Raw genomic sequence first — 24,020 nt, 5'->3', positions numbered from 1 at the left:
AAACTCATGGTCTTTCCTGATTGGTTTGATCATAGATGTCCATTGTTTGATTTAACCAAAGAATTGATCATAGCATTAACAGACCGGATATTTCTCACCATGCTTCAAAAACACTCCATTCCTAATGCGAGGGTGAAGGCCCGGGTGTCATCGCAAATGCTTTCCAGTGTTGTAAAATATTCCTGAACATTATGCAACTTTATTTGATTGCATAAAGGTGCATAATTTTAGTGAGCCATTAAACCTTTTATACAAGTACATACAGATGCATATAGGCACCACCACTGACACCATGTTTACACTCCTTTATGCACTGCATAAAGGTGCGTAAAGGAGCTGACCAACTTTATGCAAATTTATGCAATTGCATAAAGAATGTTAAATTTGGCTTTTCATCCTGTGTAAACATTGGATTCCACCAGAAATATTCCACTACTAATGACATTCCATGCTAATGGAATTGTTCTGAATTACCTTCGCTCTATGTGGCAAAGCCTTTGAACTATTGACTGGTGTTCCACCAATTCTTCTTCACTTTGAAGTCTGTATGGGTGATTGCGCTGGTGATCTTATGGGTGAGATCTTTTTCGCTATGTAGCTTTACTTGGCCTTGTTCTCAAGAAAATATTTTGAGAAATTCTCATACTTTTTCATAGAGTTTTGCACTTTAGACAAAGAACTTGCACAACTTATACATAAATACTGTGTCTTGCCTGGTGATGCTTTTAAATCATATACACATTCTAAAACCTCTTCAGCAGTGAAACTTGAACGAGGTAGCTTAGAATCTAGTCGCTGTCTCAGAAAACCTCTCTTTTTTTAGGGCAAAATGCCCACAACAATTGATGCACACATGCTCCATTGCAGAGGAAGTGTAAGTATCAAAAGAATGAAGCATTGTCAGATTTCTTTCATTACTCAAAATAATTCAATCACGTTGGCAATTAGTAGAATGACTATCAGTAACATCTGTTTCCAATTAATTAATTGAGTAAGAAAGACTATGTATTTATTTGTTCGTTGAATAAGATATATTGCTTCACAAAAAATATGAGAATCAAACACATATCATTTTATCAAATGAATGGTAAAATTCTAGAAATTTTACATATTTGTTAATTTACTCCTTTTGCGCGCCTCTATTAGTGTTGTTAGTCCCCACGGACACCGTCCAGGGTGACTTATAGGTTTGGTCATGTCCGTGCGTCCGTCCGTCCGTTCACGCAGATATCTCAGACATGCCCTGGTCAATTTATTTCAAACTTTGCACAAGGATAGCACCCTACCCCATACAGATGCACGTCGATTTGTTTCACAATGCGATCACATTTGGCTGTGTTAGAGGACTTTTTTAGTTTACACGTCCATAGACTCCCATGTATAAGTCACTTCTCCATAAACTCCCATGTATAAGGCCAAGAAAAATAAAAATTTAGTTTCTCATCGTATTCATATTGCAAAAAGGATGCAGTGACAGTTTTTAGTCCCCACAGATGAAGTCCAGGGGGCTTATAGATTGGGTCATTTCCGTCTGTGAGTCCATCCGTGAGTGCATCCGTTCACGCAGATATCTCAGATATTTTGATAAAATGTCACGTGACCTCGGTGACCTTTGACCTCAAATTTACATATTTGTCCATAACTCAGAAACCATAAGTGCTACAACCTTCATATATGGTATGATGGGACACCTTATGACGCCACATACTGTACCTCATTAATTATGCGCATATCTAATTTTGAGCGAGCCAATAGCGCTAGAGGTCTGATTTTGGTATATAGGGATAACTTAGCAATACAAATTTTTGACAAAATGTCATGTGACGTCGGTGACCTTTGACCTCAAATATATATATTTGTCCATAACTCAGTAATCACAGGTGCTACACCCTTCATATATGGTATGATGGGACACCTTATGACGCAACATACTGTACCTCATTAATTATGCGCATATCTAATTTTGAGCGAGCCAATAGAGCTAGAAGTCTGATTTTTGGTATATAGGGATAACTTAGCAATACAATTTTTTTTTGAGAAAGTCACGTGACCTCGGTGACCTTTGACCTAAAATATACATATTTGTCCATAACTCAGTAACCACAAGTGCTACACCCTTCATGTATGGTATGATTGGACACCTTCTGACGCTACATATTGTACCTCGTTAATTATGCGCATATCTAATTTTGAGCGAGCCAATAGAGCTAGAAGTCTGATTTTTGGTACATAGGGATAACTTAGCAATACAATTTGTTTGACAAAATGCCACGTGACCTCGGTGACCTTTGACCTAAAGTATACATATTTGTCAATAACTCAATAACCACAAGTGGTACACCCTTCATATATGGTATGATGGGAGACCTTATGATGCTACATACTGTACCTCATTAATTATGTGCATATCTTATTCTTAGCAAGCCAATAATGTCTGATTTTTGGTATATAGTAATAACTATAGGATAGAAATTTGTGCAGTAGTGTTATGTTATTAAGGGTTCATTTTCATATTTAATGATTTTGTAATTAGTGATATAACTCCGAAATTACTGCATTAATTGTGGTGAAACCTGCTTCAGAGTATCGATCTGATAAATATTTAATTATCGCATGGAGCACTAAGCAGTGTCAAGTTAATTAATGGGTCATTTGCATATTTCATGAACTTTGTAAGTAGTGATATTACTCCGAAATTACAGCACTAAATTTGATCAAACGAGCTACAGATGTTGATCTGATAGATATCCAATTGTCCTATGAAGTATTGAGCAGTGTCAAGTAAATAAATAGCTCATTTGCATATTAAATGACGTTTTGTAATCAATGATATAACTCCGAGAGTACTGTGCTAAATTTGATGAAACCTGCTACATATAATCTGATATCTGATAGTTATGTGAAGCGTACTACTACGTAATGAACCTGTTGTAAACCCCGTGTTCACATTCAGTTCCCATCTGGTTGTTGTGATTGAGATCATGGTCGCTATCTCGAAGTTACTAAATGTATGCATGTACATGTTGTATGGATGCTACAGAACTTTGCCTTCCAGCTGTTGGTCTACTAGCGCCATAGCATATAGTGCACCTTGGTCGGTCTTACAAAGTAAGACAAGGCAACACTGAAGACTAATGAAAGGGAACAACGCCCTTTACTTAACACAGTGTCGGTAGCATAAAATTGGAAATGTAATTACAACTGAAAACGATAGTTCAGTGTTCATCATAGATGGCCTTTTTTTGTAAAAAAGGTTTAAAGATTCTCTTCTTCGTCAGACTTTAGATAGCTCGCTGAAACCGGTTACTCAGCGTACTTTGCACAAGGACAACACCCTACACACACGACTTGACAACCGGCTGCTGTTGAACGATGTTATTCATTTCAGCCCTAACGAAAATATGTTAACTTCTTTAGTTTGTTTTTAGAGTTTAATAACAATAAACATAATCATACTCTTGATTTCTTAAATAGCGCATTACATATTTAAATTTCTAAATGTGCTTTCAATTAAAAAGTGAAAAATAACAGCAATAAATGTTCAATAAAAGTAACAACTTATAATAATCATAGAATGGTTAAATTCGATTAAAAAAATAAAACTCACATGTAAAATAACTGGAAAATGTAAGTTTTAAGCCTGCTTTAAAATTATCAAATGGCTGAAGTGCACTAAGGTGTGACGGTAAAGAATTATGCAAATGAGGCGCAGAAATTGCAAAAGCTCTATCTCCATAGTAAGCTGTGCGACCAATTGCAATGGGTTGATGTAACTTAATTTCACCATTAGAATGTGAACGCAAGGTATGACTGGTATAACGCCTTGTCAAGAATTCACCAAGATAAAACGGATCACAACCACTGAGAACTTTGAAAGTAATACTAAAAATTAAATTTGATTCGCTATTGAACAGTCAGCAATGAAGGTCACAAAGAATGGGAATGGAGTGATCACTTTTTGTCTTCCTGTAACAAGTCGAGCTGATGAATTTTGAATTGTTTTCAGTTTGCGTTTGTTTGCGTAATTCAAATGAAGGGAGACTGGAAAGTAAACTGTTGCAATAATTCAAGAGATATGTAGTAAATGCAAGTGTGAGTTTCTCAGTTGAGGGCTGATCTAATACATTACAGAAATAACGGACGACGCGCTGACCATTAACGTTTTTTATGGGCAAGGGCGAGAGGAAAGCCAAAAATTAACGCCCGTTAATTTGGCTTTCCTCTCGCCCACGCCCATAAATAAACGTTAATGGTCTGCGCAGAGTCTGTTATTTCAATTATATTATCAACGAACCCCGAAAAACCGTCAAAATTTACGAAAATTTCCCGTGCGAACGACAACGGGGCCCCAGAGCCTGTCAGTGAGTAGTGCGCGCTCCAATTTTTTGCAATTAGGAGATTTGTTGAAAAAAGCGTCTAAACTTGGCCAACAAATGCTCCATTTTATTTTGTGGTTGATTATGATCTTTGTACAAATCACAATTTTGGTTTTAGCCGTAAAAGTTACTATGTTTACGATGATATGCTATGTCCCACTTGCTTCCTGGCTACCGCTGAAGTAATACGTTATTCATGTTCACGGATCGGCCGAAAGTTACAACGAAAAATGCCCGACAAACCTCCATGCGTTAAATTTCCGTGTTTTTACTTATACCTGTCCCTTTATGCATTACAGTCATGTTGGCTCGTTGCTTTCCCCAATTGTTGGTTATGTACAAAGTTTACGCTTTTCATTTTCATTTTGATTTGACGGGGGCATTGGCCGCATCGACAACAGTGAGGCCTCTAAATGACAAGAGGAAACAATGGAGCTTCAAGGGAAACACATGGGGTTCATTATATAATTCAGTAAGCCGTTTACCATGTTCCAAAAATCGAAGATTGTGACCGTGCGAGAACATTTGTTCGCAGTCAACTGACTGCAGCTGGTGCCAGCCGTCATAGATTCTTGTGGGTCAGTCGTACCGGTCGTAACCTACATATGCCGATCTTTGGACAGACATGTATAAATATCTTTCTCGCAAACTCTTGGAGAAATGCAAAATTGACTTGATCAAGAAATTTATCAGAGCCATTCAGCTAACCTGCAAGAATTCACAAACACTCTCTCAGATTATTCAACCTGGTACACGATTATGTCCGTTTATTCTGTAGTGTATTAACTTATTTGAATGGTCAAAAAATTAGTAATTTTTAAGACCTGAGTGCCGATGCCATATATATATATATATATATATATATATATATATATATATATATATAATATATATATAATATATATATATAATATAAAATATATATATATATATGTATGTATCTTTTAAATTTATACCTCGTTTAGAGCTATACATCAAATTTCGTGGTTGGAAACAATTTGCATCAAAGAATGATTTTAGTATGTTAAGTTATAAAGGATAAAACGTGGAAATGTACTATACTGAAAAATTATTGATTATTGAAATAAAACACTGACATATGCAATTAAAGAGAACACAAAGCTGCAGAGGGCATTTGATCCATTAAATCATTGCAAATGATATTGGACTATTTTGTTGGGCAGAATGTACAACTCGGAACATAGAACAACATAGAACCAGATATGAACTGAATATGCTCACGTGTTTTACAACAGGTTCATTAATAGTAGTATGCTTCACAGAACAATGAGATATCTCTTATATCACTATATGTAACAGGTATTATCTACTTGCACAGTACTCAAAGAGTTTAATAACTAATTACAAAACTTTATTTAATTTGCAAATGATATGTTAATTAACTTGACACTGCTCAATGCTTCATGAGACAGTTGGATATCCATCAGATCAATATTTGTTGCACGTTTCATTTACTTTCATGCTGTAATTTTAAAGTAATGTCCCTAATTACAAAGTTCATTAAATATGCAAATGAGCCCTAAATTAAATTTACACTGCCTTATGCTTCTAAGTATAATTAGATGTACATCTGATCAATATCTTTTTCAAGTATCATCAAGTTTTGTGCAGGAATTTTAGAGTTATCTCACTAATAACAAAAGTTTATTAAATATGCAAATGAGAAGGTAATTGACATGACACTCACAGTATCATGATAATGTTCTGTGATTGTCATCTGTGAAAAGTTTCGTGAAATTTTGTGCAGTATTTCTTGATATATGTCTACACTGTCATTACCGTCTCCATAGGGAAACCATTGTACGGAAAAAAAACAATATTGCATAACGTCATTAATATGCAAGTCACATTAACCAAAATCTAATCAGTTCTTGCAAGTAGCATATGGTACCTGTCTACCAAATCTGATTTGAATCCGTTCAGGCGTTTTTGAGTTACCGTGCAAACTAACAGACAGACAGACACACACACACACTCACACACACATACACACTGACAGACAGACAGACGTCGCTATGACATTAGCCCACGTGTTTACACACGTGAGCAAAAATCGTGGGAATTTGGCTTATTCATTCACTTGAAAAAGTATTTAATGTTGTTATTTTAAAGAAATCTGCAGCCATTTCCCGGGCCAATTGAACTCACACCGAGTAAAATTTATCATAACTTTGGAATACTTTGCAGTACATTTTTACTGCACTGTACTTAATTTGTGGCATGGAAGTAGCCATACTTAACATTTTCAAATTGCAGATACCGTGTCATTGACGGTATTCTTTATCTTTTATGTTGTCAGTGTCTTTCCAAGATCTCAAATTAATGCACTGGCATAACCTTCGCGGGACGTTTATGCTAAAATTTTGCAGTTCTATCAGATGTTCTTTTACCGTTGTTTGGCCATTGCATTTGTATCTTTTTAAGTTAATATAAATACATTAAAGCAGAAAGAGAAAAGTATGATACTACAAAGTATGAGTTCATGATGTTTATTTATTTTCATATACTCCTTCAGCTAACAGATTATGAAGAAAAGCAGTGCAAATCTTACATCCCGGCATTTTCATGTGTATAAATCAGCAACTTGGCCAAATATGCATATGCCAAGCTGGCACAGAACGCTGTACCTACTAGCCTACGTCATGTTCTATGGACTGGACATGGAACAAAAGGTCGCGTTATATAGTAGTGCCTAAAGCCTGTTCGACTCATGCCGACACAGAAGTACACGCGTTGCTATCAGTGTTTGTCAATACATATATCTCGTGTTTTGGAGTTTCAGATTGCCTTATTATTTTGCTCTTTTAGTCCGTTATTTTCTCAACAAATTTTAAAGTCAAGACAACACATCAACGTAGCTCATTTCAACCAATTACCGCAGGAAAAAGGACAAAATTTCTCCTGGCAATATTTAATTAATGTATAATTCACAGTATCACATAAAATGCCATGAATAGTGAAGGAACTCTCGAACAAGCTCAAATCTAACTAGATATTTTGACAAATACTCGGCATGAGTACCTTTCTTCATATACTGGGATCTAGCTGCGACCAAGTTATCATCCAAAAGTACACGGGACATTGCATAATGAGGCAGTGAACACTGGAGGACTGGACCTACACATTAACCAATCACGAGCCTTTAAATTGAATAATACATAATAATGAGACCTAACATGAGGTCCCTCCAACGACTGCTCCGAACGTGGACCTTAGAGAGGCGGATTAACCAATCAGACCATGCAGTACATGTGTGTAGGACGTGTAGGCTAATGTAGGTCATTTTGAAACAGGACTGTTGGAACCATAGAAGTTGCAGACATGTCCGTCACCAGCGGTAGGGGCGTCATGGTCTCAGTACTGGTTTCTTCTTGCTATGGTTTATTCTATTTTAATACGTTTGACTATGATATGAACTGCTAATAAACATTTATACCACCGGCCTTTGGTGTCAAAACATTGTCTGTTGATAACATTAACACTGCTTCAGACTTAACTGTCCTGAAGAATAATATTGCACACTTTTAAGGAAAATAACGGCGGTGACACACCATTAGCATTTTCTGTTCTGAACGAAGGGCATATTTTCACATTCACGTAATCCACACAATGACCATTGAATGATTGATTTACCTTAAGCCTAGTTCAAAAACGATAACTATTGAAAACAAAAGGTATTTTAGCTGTATCTCTGAGACGGAGATTACCTCATTATCAAAGTATATTTATGACTGCAAAATTTGCTAACAATCATTAAAGGGAGCTATTTTCAATTTACACACCTTGCACCGTCTGTTATAGAAGGCTCTTGCCTCCCTGAGAACAAACTTTAAACACGTGGAAAATCCAAGCCATGGAGTCGCAAGCTTCTAATTCGGATCGTCAACGTAATGTAACAGCATGTAAATACACATAAATTTTTTAGTGATGCATTGTTTAGGAGAATAACGGATATTTAATTCGCACATTGGTATAGTTCATAGGTGTGATGTCTACGACTGATAAACGATTTTAATCGAACTCAAACCCAAACCATTGACTAGCAGTTCTGCCATTTTATGTGCAGCTAATGCAATCATGTCCTCCTGAACTTGAAATGTCGCCATGACTGCGAAGTATCGAGAAAGGAAGAGATATGTAGAATGATCAAAATAGTCGTTGTCATGGCCAGTGACTGACTACACTTACCGTTGAGACATTCACAAAATCAAAAACAAACAGTTAAGTAATTGATGAGGTACATTACCGTTCATGAGTGTTTTTTTGTAATCATGATGACGGCAAAATACTGCATATAGGAACAGAAACGAAGTTGACTCCAAACGTACATCTTGCAATTCCAATAAGACTGCAGATACGAGTTTTATTTCATGCCATATAGACACACTTGCCATAAACTTGATGGGAAGAGTTGATCCGGGGCCACTCGCCTCCATAAAAATAAGTATATTTGGCACCAGAAGCACCTTTTCCGAATCATTAGAAGGAAAAATGTTCACATTACAGATGTGAATGATGTTAGAGAGAAACAGGTAATTTAACATTCTCTACGATGGCTTTAAGTCGTAATGTATTAAAGTGTACAAAGCAATGCATTTCTGTGGCCTCCTGCAAATCAATTATTCTATGTATAATATGTATTAATTCGATGTGAATAGTGAAAATTGTATTCAATCACTATTGTACATACTCAAACTATTGCAACACATTGTAAGGTTTTAATTAAGACGTCAATTTCACTGAATATTATATCGACTTTACTTCATAAACTTTACGTGCGTGTACTCATCAAGATTACTTGAACCGTGCACTGGTTATTTACCTCTCATCTAATCATGTACACCATGGTTCGCATGCCATACAAACGTTAATCTTCAAACATCGTAAAATTCGGTAATATAAGGGCTTCAACGTATTTCTGCCTACTGCTGATATTCAAACACACTCTCAAAGGTAGATTAATTCACTGGTGAAGAAGTGAGTGACAAATTTCCCGAATAAATAGCGTATTCTTCCTTGCGGCCGAGGCCATTCGCCAATAGATGCACCCTAAGGTTAACAGATGTTCATCTGCCTCTCTCACACAGCAACGCAAACACATACAGTTCTAAGTCTAATTGGGAATCCACCTTGACTTCAGCTTCACAGTTTTTAGAATCTTTGCAAAGCGAATATTGGCCATAATTATGGGATTGAATTACGACGTGCAATTTATCGATAGCATAGGCTAGATAATATAGTTTGTAAGAAATACTATATTATAAATGTACATATCTGTCAGAAATAACAGTGCATTGGTTAATATTGATCAGTAAATGACACTTTCCAGTCTGCGATAAGAACGTGCCATAGGGGACCAAATATTAGTCCAAATGCGGTCTTATATAAAACCTACATTCAATTGTTAAACAAACTGCATTGTACTTTACAACAAAAGATTCTGTGCAATGTTCTATTGGCATATCGCAGTTTATTTCAAATGGTACGTGGAAAGATAGTTAGTTGGTACATGACAGATGTGTTTTTATCAGGTAAAGGTGGCCGTCGGACGTACATCGTGCAGGCATACGGGTCGCATTGGTTGGTTCCAACTTGTCGCTGATGTAAACTGAAGTGGCGTCACAACCGGCGGACCAACTCACACAACAGAAACAATTACTACTCGCAGATTTCTGTGTTTTTTATGTTGAAGAATCAGAATGATGCAAATGTTTTGATAAACTCTCGGTTATAAAATAGCAGTCACGATGTTGATTCTCGTTGCTCGATTGGCTTTCATTTAACATGAAATTTAGAAAGGAAGTCTCAAGTATGTAGCCTAAAATGCGCAGAAAGAAAAGAACGCATACACAAAATGCAAAGTATACTAAGTCGTCAATAACTCAATTGCGCATATTTGGAGACGAACAAACCCAACTTACAAAACAGACAAACATGGCTTAAAACATACATGTTACCTTAAATGGATTTTGTTACAACAACAAAAATTGCAACAATTTGTGAACAGATGGCAGTGCAAGCGTGGTTGACTCCAGTTTTTCTTCATTTTTTGTTGTGATTTAGATTATGGTTGCTATGCGGAAGTTACTAAATATACGCATGTACATTGTGTATCGATGCTACCGAACCTTGAACTTGCGCCATCGCAAATGATGCACCTTGATCGGTCTTACAAAGTAAGACAAGGTAACACTGTAAATTAATGAAAAGAGACAACGCCCTTTACTGAACACAATGTCGGTAGAGTTAGATGGGAAATTAGTCCAGTCAATCTACAATATTTTGGCACCCAACCCACCACAAATTGCAACAGAATTTTTTTCTTCAGAATGCATTTTGAAGAGGTACCCAGAACAACATATCAAAAGTTTACTCGAATCTACTTTGGGGAAATATGTCTAATTTGCATAAATCAAATATGGCTGCCAGCCGCCCTCCAAAATAACACAATTGCCCATATATCACATGTTGAACAAGCTATTTCAGTGATTTCAAAGTCTGGCACCACTTATTTGGCACGGGGATCGCTTTGGAGATACAATTTTGTATATAGGTAGTTCGTTAATTTGCATAATTTTGCGATGGAGCCAGTTCAAGGTACGGTAGTATGGATACATAATATACATGCGTATATTTAATAACTTCCGGATCGCAACCATAATCTAAATCACAACAAAATATGAAGAAAAACTGGAGTCAACCACGCTTGGACTGCCATCTGTTCACAAATTGTTGCAATTTTTGTTGTTGTAACAAAATCCATTTAGGTAACATGTGTGTTTTAAGCCATGTTTGTCTGTTTCTAGCTATGTTTGTCTGTTTTTGTAAGTTGGGTTTGTTCGTCTCCAATATGCGCGATTGAGTAATTGACGACTTAGCATACTTTGCATTTTGTGCATGCGTTCTTTTCTTTCTGCGCATTTTAGGCTACATACTTGAGACTTCCTGCTCCAAGTTTTCTAAATTTCATGTTAAATGAAAGCCAATCGAGCAACCAGAATCAACATCGTGACTGCTATTTTATAACCGAGAGTTTATCAAAACATTTGCATCATTCTGATTCTTCAAAATAAAAAACACAGAAATCTGCGAGTAGTAATTGTTTCTGACATATGTTGTGACGGTTGTGACGCCACTTCAATTTACATCTGCGACAAGTTGGAACCAAGCAATGCGACCCGTATGGCTGCGCGATGTACGTCCGACGGCCACCTTTACCTGATAAAAACACATCTGTCATGTACCAGCTCACTATCTTTCCACGTACCATTTGAAATAAACTGCGATATGCCAATAGAACATTGCACAGAATCTTTTGTTGTGAAGTACAATGCAGTTTGTTTAACAGTTGAATGTAGGTTTGATATAAGACCGCATTTGGACTAATATTTGATCCCCTATGACACTTTCTTATCGCAGACTGGAAAGTGTCGTTTACTGATCAATATTAACCAATGCACTGTTATTTCTGACAGATATGTATATTTATGACATACTATTTCTTACAAACTATATTATCTAGCCTATGCTATCGATAAATTGCACGTCGTAATTCAATCCCATAATTATGGCCAATATTCGCTTTGCAAAGATTCTAAAAACTGTGAAGCTGAAGTCAAGGTGGATTCCCAATTAGACTTAGAACTGTATGTGTTTGCGTTGCTGTGTGAGAGAGGCAGATGAACATCTGTTAACCTTAGGGTGCATCTATTGGCGAATGGCCTCGGCCGCAAGGAAGAATACGCTATTTATTCGGGAAATTTGTCACTCACTTCTTCACCAGTGAATTAATCTACCTTTGAGAGTGTGTTTGAATATCAGCAGTAGGCAGAAATACGTTGAAGCCCTTATATTGCCGAATTTTACGATGTTTGAAGATTAATGTTTGTATGGCATGCGAACCATGGTGTACATGATTAGATGAGAGGTAAATAACCAGTGCACGGTTCAAGTAATCTTGATGTGTACACGCACGTAAAGTTTATGAAGTAAAGTCGATATAATATTCAGTGAAATTGACGTCTTAATTAAAACCTTACAATGTGTTGCAATAGTTTGAGTATGTACAAAAGTGATTGAATATAATTTTCACTATTCACATCGAATTAATACATATTATACATAGAATAATTAATTTGCAGGAGGCCACAGAAATGCATTGCTTTGTACACTTTAATACATTACGACTTAAAGCCATCGTAGAGAATGTTAATCCTAGTTCCTTATTCGCGTTCGATCGAAAAAGAACTGGCAACTAGGAACAGGTAACTAACATCACACATCTGCCAAAGGATGCTTTGTTTGCACATATCGACACAATGACAACTGCCTTGAACCGAAAAGCGCCACCTTCGTTGAATCTGTGCAATCAATCTGTAGTAAATGCTCTGTAAGTAAGCATTGGTTATGGATGGATGGATGGATGGATGGATGGACGGATGGATGGTCGGGTGTATGGAGGTAGGGAGAGAGTGAGGGTATGTATGTATGTATGTATGTATGTATGTATGTATGTATGTATGTATGTATGTATGTATGTATGTATGTATGTATGTACGTATGTATGTATGTATGTATGTATGTATGTATGTATGTATGTATGTATGTATGTATGTATGTATGTATACATTTATCTATGCATTTATTCATAGCGTACGACTTCTATTGATTTTTTTATCTACAGAAAAACTTAAATAGTGGGTGAGGAGAAAACAACGCTATTTTCTATACCCGTATTCAAAGCTGAGTTATATGGATAACCAGGTCACTGAGGTCATCAGGGAATGTAATCTGTATGTACAGCGAATGATGACACGTAAGTCTATTTTTATTTGTCAAATCTATAGGCGTATAATACCTGACAGACAATGAAATCTATGCTGGGTAAACTATAGATTTACATGTGTTTATATATGGTCTTCATCGTCGCATTGCAAGTCTCCATTACAGACTTGAACTCCTTCAAGATCATTGTTCGGATTTGAGGGAAGGACACCAAGTCGTTAGACAAGCACATATAGAATTCTTGTGACAGTCATGGTTTGCCATAAATGTACCAACGTCAAGAGTACTAACTTTAAAAGTAGTAACTATAGGGTACCAGTAGAATTCATCGCCTTCTCCTTTGATGGCAAAGATATTTCTACACGTTAAGTAATGTGGTCACTATGTTAGAAAGCCATTTCCCTACTAAAAGGCTAAGATTTCGCAAGACATAAAATCTCTCTCTCTCTCTCTCTCTCTCTCTCTCTCTCTCTCTCTCTCTCTCCTTAATCGCAGGCCGATGATTACGAAGGTGATGCCGATCATGTGATCGCTTCTGTCATTGTCATGGCAACCTCTATTGTACCCTCCGTCCTGTGTCCTGTTTTCGAATCCATAAACGTGTCTGCAATACATATACAATGCTATATTGTTGTCGACGTCTTGCCAAGCGCTATTGAGACAAACTGACATGAGAATTTCTGCAATGTTAGACTTTGCTTTTTTTCATAATGATAGGTATTTTGTCACGAACTGTCAGTTAGAATATAACAATTCTAAATGATTTACAAAGCGAAAATTGGTGTGCGCTGTGTGAGTCTTCCAAAGTTTTTGTTCGAAGGGAAGCCAATATCAAGTTTGAGTTATTAACGATAACATGGGGTGTTTTTGGACCGCCCGTTAGTTCTATCAAGACACTGTAGAATTCCTCTGACACGGTTTGTGTGCCCGCAATCAAGTAATGTGTACACAACGTGGTCAATATAGCCTATAGACCACATCATAGCACAGAAACGGCCCTCCTTAGAATTGTTAACGATCTCCTCACTGCACTAGACAGGGGTGAAATTAGCATTTTGACTTTGTTAGACCTCTCTGCTGCGTTCGACACTTTAGATCACGAAATTCTCCTTCATCGACTTGAACACTCTTTGGAATCACTGATTGTGCGCTCTCCTGGTTCAAATCCTATCTGTCCCATAGATCACAGTTTGTTTCAATTGATGGCCGTAAGTCACATGTGTCACCTCTTCGCTTTGGTGTCCCACAGGCTCTGTTTTAGGACCCATTTTGTTTGTATTGTACACAGAACCCCTCTTTAATATCGTTAAGTCACATTCTGTGAGTCATCATGCATTTGCAGTAACAATCAACTCTACAAAGCAACCAAAATTGATGAGATCCACTCCGCCATAGATTCCATACGAGATTGCATTAATGATGTCAAAACATGGATGAGGTACAACAAACTCCAGTTAAACGAGAGTAAAACTGAAGCCATGCTTGTCATATCACCCAGACTGCAAGGCAGACTGTCCCTTCCCGACTCGATGTTTGTTGGTGATGCAGTTATTAAGTTTTCCTCCTCTGTGAAAAATCTTGGTGTCACTTTAGATAGCTATTTAACCATGTAAGAGCATAATGTATGCAGAGCTGCCTATGTTCAGCTGAGGCAGATCAGTTCTATTCGTCATCTGCTCACTGTTCAAGCCACTCAGACTCTTGTTATTGCTTTTGTCCTATCTCGTTTAGACTACTGCAACAGCCTTCTTTCTGGCTGCCCAAAACACCTCATTGACAAATTGCAACGTGTTCAAAATGCATCTGCTAGACTTGTCTATAAAGCCAAAAAATCACACAACATACAACCACTTTTGAAATCACTGCACTGGATGCCAATAGCTAGTCGTACACAGTACAAACTTCCTACAGTTTTTTTTCGACTTGGTTTCAGGGACTGGACCGCAATATCTCTCTGACCTTTTGCAAATGTATACTCCCTCAAGACACATACGTTCTTCATCTGACATACGTCTTTTAGAATGCCGCGCGTGGCCACAAAATCCTTTGGTGAAAGGTCATTTGTTAGTTCTTGCATAGAGTAATAATTCTCCTCATTCTTGAATAGTTCCATTCATATTGCCTTGATGTTGAGAAAAGTTTAAGTTGCCAAGCTTCGAGATGCGCAATACCTGAATCGAAGAAAACGGTAAATCCGTTACGCAGATATCGATTTTCTGCGGCTACATGTATGTCTAATTATCGGAGATGCCCGTTCACTTGTTTTATTTCTTCAGCCTTATTCAGTTTTACGAGAATGGAGTGAAGTTCGGATATTTATTATGATCTCTTTGTAGAATGCATGAAAGGGACAATAGCTGTAACATTTCACAATTTTTCACAGAGCATGTACATGTCTTTATTGTTCTCAATAATTTATGTTAAAGTAACATTTACTAACGCAACGATAACAAGATACGTGTTATTGCTAATAAATGAATTTTATTTCCGATTGAATTTAATTTGTCAACAATAAAAATGGATATACATGATGTGTTGGCAAGTTGAATGCTAGGCATTTCGACGAGATATGGGATGTGTATCACATTATTGCATTTTTCAAACAGAATAAAAATACTTGAATTTCATCAACGGTCACCGGTAATGGAACCTCGTTATCATCAGACCAGGCAATTGACCAGGCTATTGAATATTGCTGACAGGGACATGAGTCTGGGGGGACCTTTGAATCAGAACTCCGGTAGATTTACTAGCTAAGATCAAATCCATTTACAAGAGAATAAGTCAACGGTTAATAATCTAGAGCACGTATGTTTTCCTAATCTGTGACAGCCTTTTTCCAACTTTTACCGAAACATACTTGTAATACAAATATTTCAATTTTCAATCATCCATGAATTTACAGTTCACTGTTCATATTAGATGCCAGGCTTATTGCTTTTTGTGACACCTCTCAGTCAAAGGTGTCGGTAGCTTCACTGTCTAGGCGTTCGGTAGCTCGCTGCAGCGTACTTTTATCCAGGGTGTTGGCCTCGATAGTCATGACGCATGCCAGCCCTATCGGACAGTGTATTATGTTTTATCCCGAATGGAAATATATTGATGCGTTTGAATGTCAAATTCAACACTTTTCTTTGTTCTACATTATCAATGACATGAAGTAAATAGATGCTGCTTTGGGAACTTAAGTCAACAGACACACTACCACAGATTAAGAACGTATTATGAATGGTGCGTTTCTTTGGTTGGCTAACAAAACAACGTGTGTAGACTAAGCAAGCATAAGACAGGTCTATCAGCAGCATTTAGAATAATAATTGATCACGTGTGTATCAAAGTCAATATTTATTGTAAGTATATATTTCGGAATAAAATGATGACAATAGGTATGTGCTAGCGGAAATAGTACCATCGATATTTTAACAATATTCGACTAAAATTACAGAACATTTGCACAAATATTGCTCTTCATTGGATGATTCATTCTCTCAGTCTTTGTTTTTTGTCACTACAGAACTGATTTCCATTCTAGTGATCAAGGATTCCGCCCCCAAATTCCAACGCCCGTTGAGAAACTAATCAGTTCTTGTTGTGCCTCAAAGACGATCCCACTCCACGTATTCTCGACCAACTGCTGCCGATACGGGTTTAAGAATAAGACTACTATTGAAACCAAAGAAAAAATTACAATTCAACTTTTCTCACATCGTAGTTCTTTTGCAAATTGATGTAATGCCATACGCTTTTGAGCGAGCGACGCGCCATTAACAATGCGCAAACAGAACAAAATAGAAGAAATAGTTGTATTGTACTCATGACGTTTATCAATGCACTATTCTCACAGTTAATCATATAAGTCGATACTAGAAGAGCTTTACAGGTGAATCACATACTTTCAAGCATTTCTTATATACATTTGTTCTAATTGTTACCAGTATGCATTAAGAAACCTGAATTTTGCTTTCTCTCCGGCTGTCGACATTGTGGGTCATCTTTTTACACCGGAAACTTATGATACGCGAACTCAGCTTCTATTTCATTTTCATAAATGCCCCTAATGAACCTTCCGAAACTTAACTTTACTCAATTTCTTCTCAAGGTTAAATCAACATAACTTGTCTCAGAGTCCTATTCCTCTCCATTGCCTCTGTGAAAACCACTGCTTAGGTGGAAAAACATGTTTGTCTTTTCGACTTATTGCTTTCTAACAAGAACTGTAAACACCAAATGGTGGCTAATCCAGGTCGCAGTGAATTTAAGCCGAGCAGCATTTTTCTTCTCCTTTGGCCAAAACACTGAGGAAGCCGTCATTATTTACGGCCTAATGGTCGAAGGAATCTGAGGTGCTCAGTCAAAAAAAACAATACAAAGATACAAGGGGATTCGTCAAAATGTGGATAGAAAGAAGGGTTACTCTATTTTGATGCACAAAAATACCTCTCAGATTGTATAATTGCACACATCAATTTCTCAGAATTCGCGATGCAAGAGGGGGAACATCCTCCTTTTACTGTCTACCCCTTGGGGCGTTCTAACAGTTTTACTTATTTAAAAAGCAATAGAAAACACCAATCAGATGCACCAGCCTGCACCATTGCACTCATCAATTTCTTAAAATTTTCCATGCAAGACAGGGGACCCCAATTTTCACATTGTGCGTCAACCTCTCGACCTTGTACTTTCAAATTTTGCCCGGTCAAATATCCCAGTGAAAACCCTGTCATGATACCCATCCAAATGAAACAATACTATATGGTTGGATACTGGGTATAGCATGAGATTTTATATCTATATTCTGTCGTGACTTTGAATATGATAGAATTGAAAGGTCTGTATTTTTTGTAAATCTTACAAATACATGTATTATATTTAACTTTTCTAAGTGTTGGGGTTCAGTCAAAATTTCTCTGTTTGAGTGGTGAGGACTTACTCAAATTCACCATGGTTTGCAGCAGGGTTACTGGAAATTTCAGAGTTTCCGATGGAGTCCTTCGATCCCCCAGTCCGTAAATAGTGACGGATCCCTTACAGTCTGTGAAAGGACAGCAAGTTGCTTGTCGTATCCCGATATTTATTTCATTTACTTCGAAATTTGCTTGGAACATACAGCACTAGGTTCATATTAATTTAACGATTGCTGCAAATTTCCAAGTACGAATAGAAATGTGTACAGAAGTTCTTATAACTTAATCCATTTACGTGCCTAGTAGAACTTAGAATTTCCAAATAAGACTGCCATGGTATCATAACAGTACTTATATAGCAACATTTTTGTAAAATATACAACTCTGTACACACTGACAAAGGTAACCTTGATTTTTGAAATTGTCTTCATTTCTTTGGTTTGCCACAACCATTAGTACGATTTACAAGATATACAATTGTAATTGTCAAGGGTCCAACCAAAATTGCAAGGACAATGGCAATAGACAGATAAAGAATGACACTGTCTCCATTACCTGTCAAGAAATAAACAAAATAGTGATTAGACCAAGAAGAATAAGGCCTGCTGACAATACAGAAGTGGATACCTTCCCTCTAGCAAGACACAATAAACTTGAAACGCAAGGGTTTAACCGACCAGGAACAATATTTTTATAATAATTACAACTAGTTTGCTGTCTGAGAGATGCGGATATCGACTAATATTAATTGTAGACTCTACCACTGTGCAACCTCACAAACCAAAGTCTGAATGTAACTTTAAGATTTAATTTCAAGAATACTTCTTTCTTGGTCAGGTGTTTGCAATCGTACAAAGCAATAAAATAGTAAATTGACCATGCTGTTTTCGCTAATGGCGCTTTCAAAAGATAGCAAAGGCAGAGACATTTTTCATACTTATGGAATGGCATCAAATCTTTGCATCATAAGCAGTAATGCTAAGGCACTGGAATAATTCGTGTGCGGTATTTTTGTACATACATAATTTCCTTGAATCAAGAGAGATCTCATTCTACAGTACGGCAATATTCTTGGCGAGTGTTTTAATGGGGATACTCATCTTTATTTTAATTTAAATGTTGATAATTTTGTTAATGTAATTATGAATCATACTTACAAGATTTGTATCTGCTAACCACACGCTGCAAGTATAACATCTTTACATCGACCTTGCTTACGTAAGCTTGAGTTCTGTATTTGGTGCTGGCTTCTTTCATTGTTACATTGTTATAAATTGTGTTTTCCATTCTCCTACTTCCTTCTTGATCCATCGTATACCACATTCTTGTCGATGTGTAAGGCTGGTTGGTAACGGTATCATTAGAATCATTGTATATGCCTACCGCTGAAAATGATGTCTTCTGTCTAGCTTTCGAAGAAATAGGCTGGCTTGTCATATTTTCATCAGGCAAACCGTGGGTTACATCATTCACAGTGTTAGTAGCATCTTCCTGAAATACTGTCTGCTGTCTACTGTCTGTTGAATACTGCTGTCTACTGTCTGTTGAATACTGCTGTCTACTGTCTGTTGAATACTGCTGTCTACTGTCTGTTGAATACTGCTGTCTGCTGTCTGTTGAATTCACGGTGTTAGTAGCATCTTCCTGAAATACTGTCTGCTGTCTACTCTCTGTTGAATACTGCTGTCTGCTGTCTGTTGAATTCACGGTGTTAGTAGCATCTTCCTGAAATACTGTCTGCTGCCTACTCTTTGTTGAATACTGCTGTCTGCTGTCTGTTGAATTCACGGTGTTAGTAGCATCTTCCTGAAATACTGTCTGCTGTCTACTGTCTGTTGAATAATTTCTAGATTTGACAGCATCAGTCGGTCTTAATATAGTAGTCATCCCTCGCAGAATTGCTGGGGACTGTGTTTGGTCAGCGTCCTTACATGTCGGAGTATCAGAATAGTACACGGAATCATGCCAAAGTGACGTATTTTGAGGCATTTTCGGCTGATAGGACACATCTAATATACACAATAGAGCACATGGTAATTTCACATGGACGTTAAATGTATGCACCTCAATATTTACGGAAGAGTATGGTAAAGTAACCCTTTGAAAGACATACGGAGAACGTTAACATGAATTGTTATTTTTCTATCATATGAATAAACTTTTCCTGAAACTTACACATTTCAGAGTCGATATTTAAATAGACTATTGTATACAGGGAGGCACTTTTAGTCAACATTTATCGAACAATTGACTGCTGAATGAAAGGGGCTTCTGCTAAAGTTCCATCTTAAGAGTGTTTAAAACATGGCAGCTTTTCTTGTGTAATTGAATAGATTCTGGAAGAGGGTTGCGCAGTTTGCTTGAAAAACGAGACAATTATCAACTTTTTCAGGTTAAATAATGAAACTCCACGACAGTTGTAGTCAATGTGAATATTTAAAAAAAATCAAGGTGTTACTGATATTTTACATTACTGACTTGAACCAAAATTAAATAGGCGTTATAAAATGAAACACAACTTGTTCAATAGGAGTGGAGACGTTACTTTCCTATTATTCTTCAATATAATTTCAGTTGATGAGCAAAGGAAAAACTTTAGTATGTTTTATTAGGTAAGAGTCAAAAATAGTGTACTGGCCTAAGGGATCTATGTCGATAGAAAATGCTTCATCCGCCGCACCATGTAAAGCCTATTTAGATAAATGTGATGTCAATGACATTATTACTTAACGGTGATTCATCCTTGAAAAATAAACTGTGGCAGCTCACATGATAACAGAATATTGTATATGTTTGGTTCATTTTTCTGCCCAGGTAACGGAAACGAATGATACTTACTGTACTGACACACGAACCTTGACAAGTATCCACAATAGACATCAAAGAACACATGTGGAGCGTATCTGCAAGATACAAACGATAGCTATAGTATATACAACAATGATGAATTCCTTCACGACCAATAGTGGACGAAACGAACTAGGCAAAACATAACGTACGAGGCAAAGCCTAGTGCATAATGAGTGCAAAGTGCCTGTGAATGCCAGGGAATCTATAGATGTAGAAAATTCCTAAATCTGTGCTACAATATTTGATAATCGGGTACATCGTCAGTAATTATCTGGAGGATGCTGCAATATAATTTGAGGTACAATATTTGATATACAGAGGTATTTCTTCGACTGAACAGCTATTTAATAATATATTTATGTATTTTACTTAAAATGACATTGCCCATTGCCATTGCAAAATTTCCTGAAAATGTCATTGACTTTCACACATATTATTTCTATATCCAAGATCAACATTTGCGTTGTTATTGCAAGATATTTATCAAAACATCGATTAAATATTCAGTAAAAATGGTATTGCTTTCGATCCCATTGTCAATGGCAGAGTTCTTCTAAGGGTAATTGTCGCTCTAAATTTATCATATTGGGAGTGCAATTATAATACCAGTGCCAAGAGTGGATTGGCTAGTGACTTGAAGTTAACTGGTCGAACGTTCATCATTGGTACTATTGTAAATGAGCTAGCGCGTTTGGAAGTGTTAATAAAATACTAGTCATGCATATCGCATGATGCAGGGTTGTCGTACACTAATGTCATTTCTACTCCCTATAATTGTTTAAATGAGACTAAAAACCAGTCTTCCTGATATTGGCTATTTTATGCCTGATCAAAAGGTCAATTCAAAATTGCTGGCGCTACAGTTAGATATTGAATAAAAATTGCACGAAAAACTATTGCCTCTTTAATGCACACCTCTTTATTTATGAAACTAAGTGCAAACTTCGGAGCCAATTGTTGTACGCTTCTTATTATATAAAGTTCGGTCCCTCTTACACTAGTAATGAATTATAAATACCTTTGACTGACAACATGTAAGGCATAATGGGTTGCAAAATTGCTGTGTTAAGATACATGATATTCAATTAAGAGAGACAGAGCAACTTACAAGGTAATTCTAATGCAACGCTGAGTTGACGCATAAGAGAAGGGTCGACCGTTGTCCCATTGTTGGTAACTCAAAGGTGTCCCGTCGTAGTGAGTCCAACCATTTCCTTGATAAAGCTCGATGCCATCAATCCATATTGTTGATAAAAGTTTAACTTTATTTGAAATGCGACAAAGAGGAAATCAATTCAATTACTGACCATGTATGAGAACATTATTACAAATGTCTGTACGGTATAGTTTTCTCTACCTGAAGTATATGTTAACCGGCGTATTGATGTCGAAGGGTTTAGGGGAACATACTGTTTACATCAATATGTACTTTTTCTGTAAGTGAGGTAATTACTTTCAATTTCTTTTCTAAGGAGAGAATGTTTGACTCATTTCCGATAGTGCAACGCCTGTATCTTTTTTCCAGCACTTCATGATTGGAACATTTCACCATGCATATTCTGAACTTTGCTACATTGTAGATCAATCACCCTTACTTCAAACCCTTTTGATAAAACTGTTATTAAAGCACCACTAGCTGTAACTCTTGACATTTTTGACCTCAAAATATCTTCCTATTCTCTCCTGGTTTTCCCTTAATTCTACGCTTTTGGAGATATAAGGACTATAACTGCATACGGAAACCATTCCTTTGTAAAACATTTGAAAGTAAATTCAAATTTCGACGGTCATTTGATTTCCCGACATATTGATAAAATTGGTAATGTTACAAAGGAAACAGAATATACAATGTCAAAGCTAAAAAAATCACCCCATGCATCACATTGGACTACTCTGTGCAGTTTATGAGAAAATTTCAGTGCAGATATGTACAGTATCCAGAGTTAAGTTATTGCTCTTCCTCATGATGGTGCGATTGAATGTTTGTGCAAACATTTAATGGCAGTGTAATCTTTATCTTGTTCTGAATTGCATATACCGTCCCAGCGGGTAGTTAATGATAAGTATATACACACGCCTAAATTAGTACATTCTCACAAACTTATTTTAGCTTGAGAGTAAAATCATAAAAATGCCAAAAGATACAGCTAGCGGGGGTTTAACACTGTTATAAGAGAAAAAATATCAACACATCTGACCTGCATTGATATTGCCGGAAATCTTCTTTTTTTGCACTGAAAGTGTACATTTAATAATACCCTCTTAGACCATAGTCATGGTTGTTCATCCCATTACCAAACGTCATTTATCTATTGTATTTTCGGGAGCATATACTTACACTGTGAAAGTTGGGAGTTTGGATCATTGCTTTCGTACTGCGCTGATATGAACTGCATTTCTTCGTAATTATTTATTCTCAATAAAGCCCCTCCGTCCTTCAAGCAATACTCATATGCATATTGAGAAGTTGCACCATAATGTGACAATTTCAAATTGTACCCTACGCTTTCCAAGAAGTAAACTGTTGAATCAAAGTATAGCTATTAATCTCGACTTAATCGTGTACTACTTATACTTGATAGCAAATAGAAGTTCGTTTCAGTTCTGTGCTTGAGGGCAAATCAATTGCAATGTTACTTTGTCTGCCCTGTTATCCCTCCCTGCTAACGACAATACAATTTGCATTAATACTGAATGGGCTGCATTTATTGAATTTGTTTCCAGTTTCGTTGTTCTGTTTGCAAATTATTCTTGTTCATCATCCAAAATCATTTTTAAAATATTTCCAAATCAGTTAACAGTAACATTGTACTTAGTACATAATGCATTGTCCTGTCAAGCAACTTACGTGTCAACACACTTTGGTAAGAAAATTGTGTCTCACGTAACAACTTTCTTTAAAAAATAAAATAATACTGTGTGAATTTAGAGCTTTTGTCCATCGACACAAATATGAATGTTTAAACTCTGTTTGACGGATATGCATTGACAGTGCCATTAATGATGATAACTTTCTATATGATGTAGAAACACTATCACACACTGTTACTTTTCATGTGTTTGGAAGCTGGTATATTTCAACGTG

The 24,020-nt window shown here is 36.7% G+C and overlaps 1 protein-coding gene across 1 annotated transcript; it reads right to left on the bottom strand.

Moving 5' to 3' along the window:
* Positions 1-19,225: 19,225 nt before the first annotated feature.
* Positions 19,226-20,074, bottom strand: LOC139126208 (serine-rich adhesin for platelets-like). The gene has a single exon (XM_070692256.1). The coding sequence runs from the start codon at positions 20,072-20,074 to the stop codon at positions 19,226-19,228; it is 849 nt and encodes a 282-aa protein (XP_070548357.1).
* Between the last annotated feature and the right edge of the window lie 3,946 nt (positions 20,075-24,020).

This window comes from Ptychodera flava, assembly GCF_041260155.1.
Source record: "Ptychodera flava strain L36383 chromosome 3 unlocalized genomic scaffold, AS_Pfla_20210202 Scaffold_27__1_contigs__length_13241970_pilon, whole genome shotgun sequence".
Classification (NCBI taxonomy): Eukaryota; Metazoa; Hemichordata; class Enteropneusta; family Ptychoderidae; genus Ptychodera; species Ptychodera flava.
The sequence above is the reverse complement of the archived record's forward strand: the minus strand, read 5'-3'. Positions and strand labels throughout refer to the sequence as shown.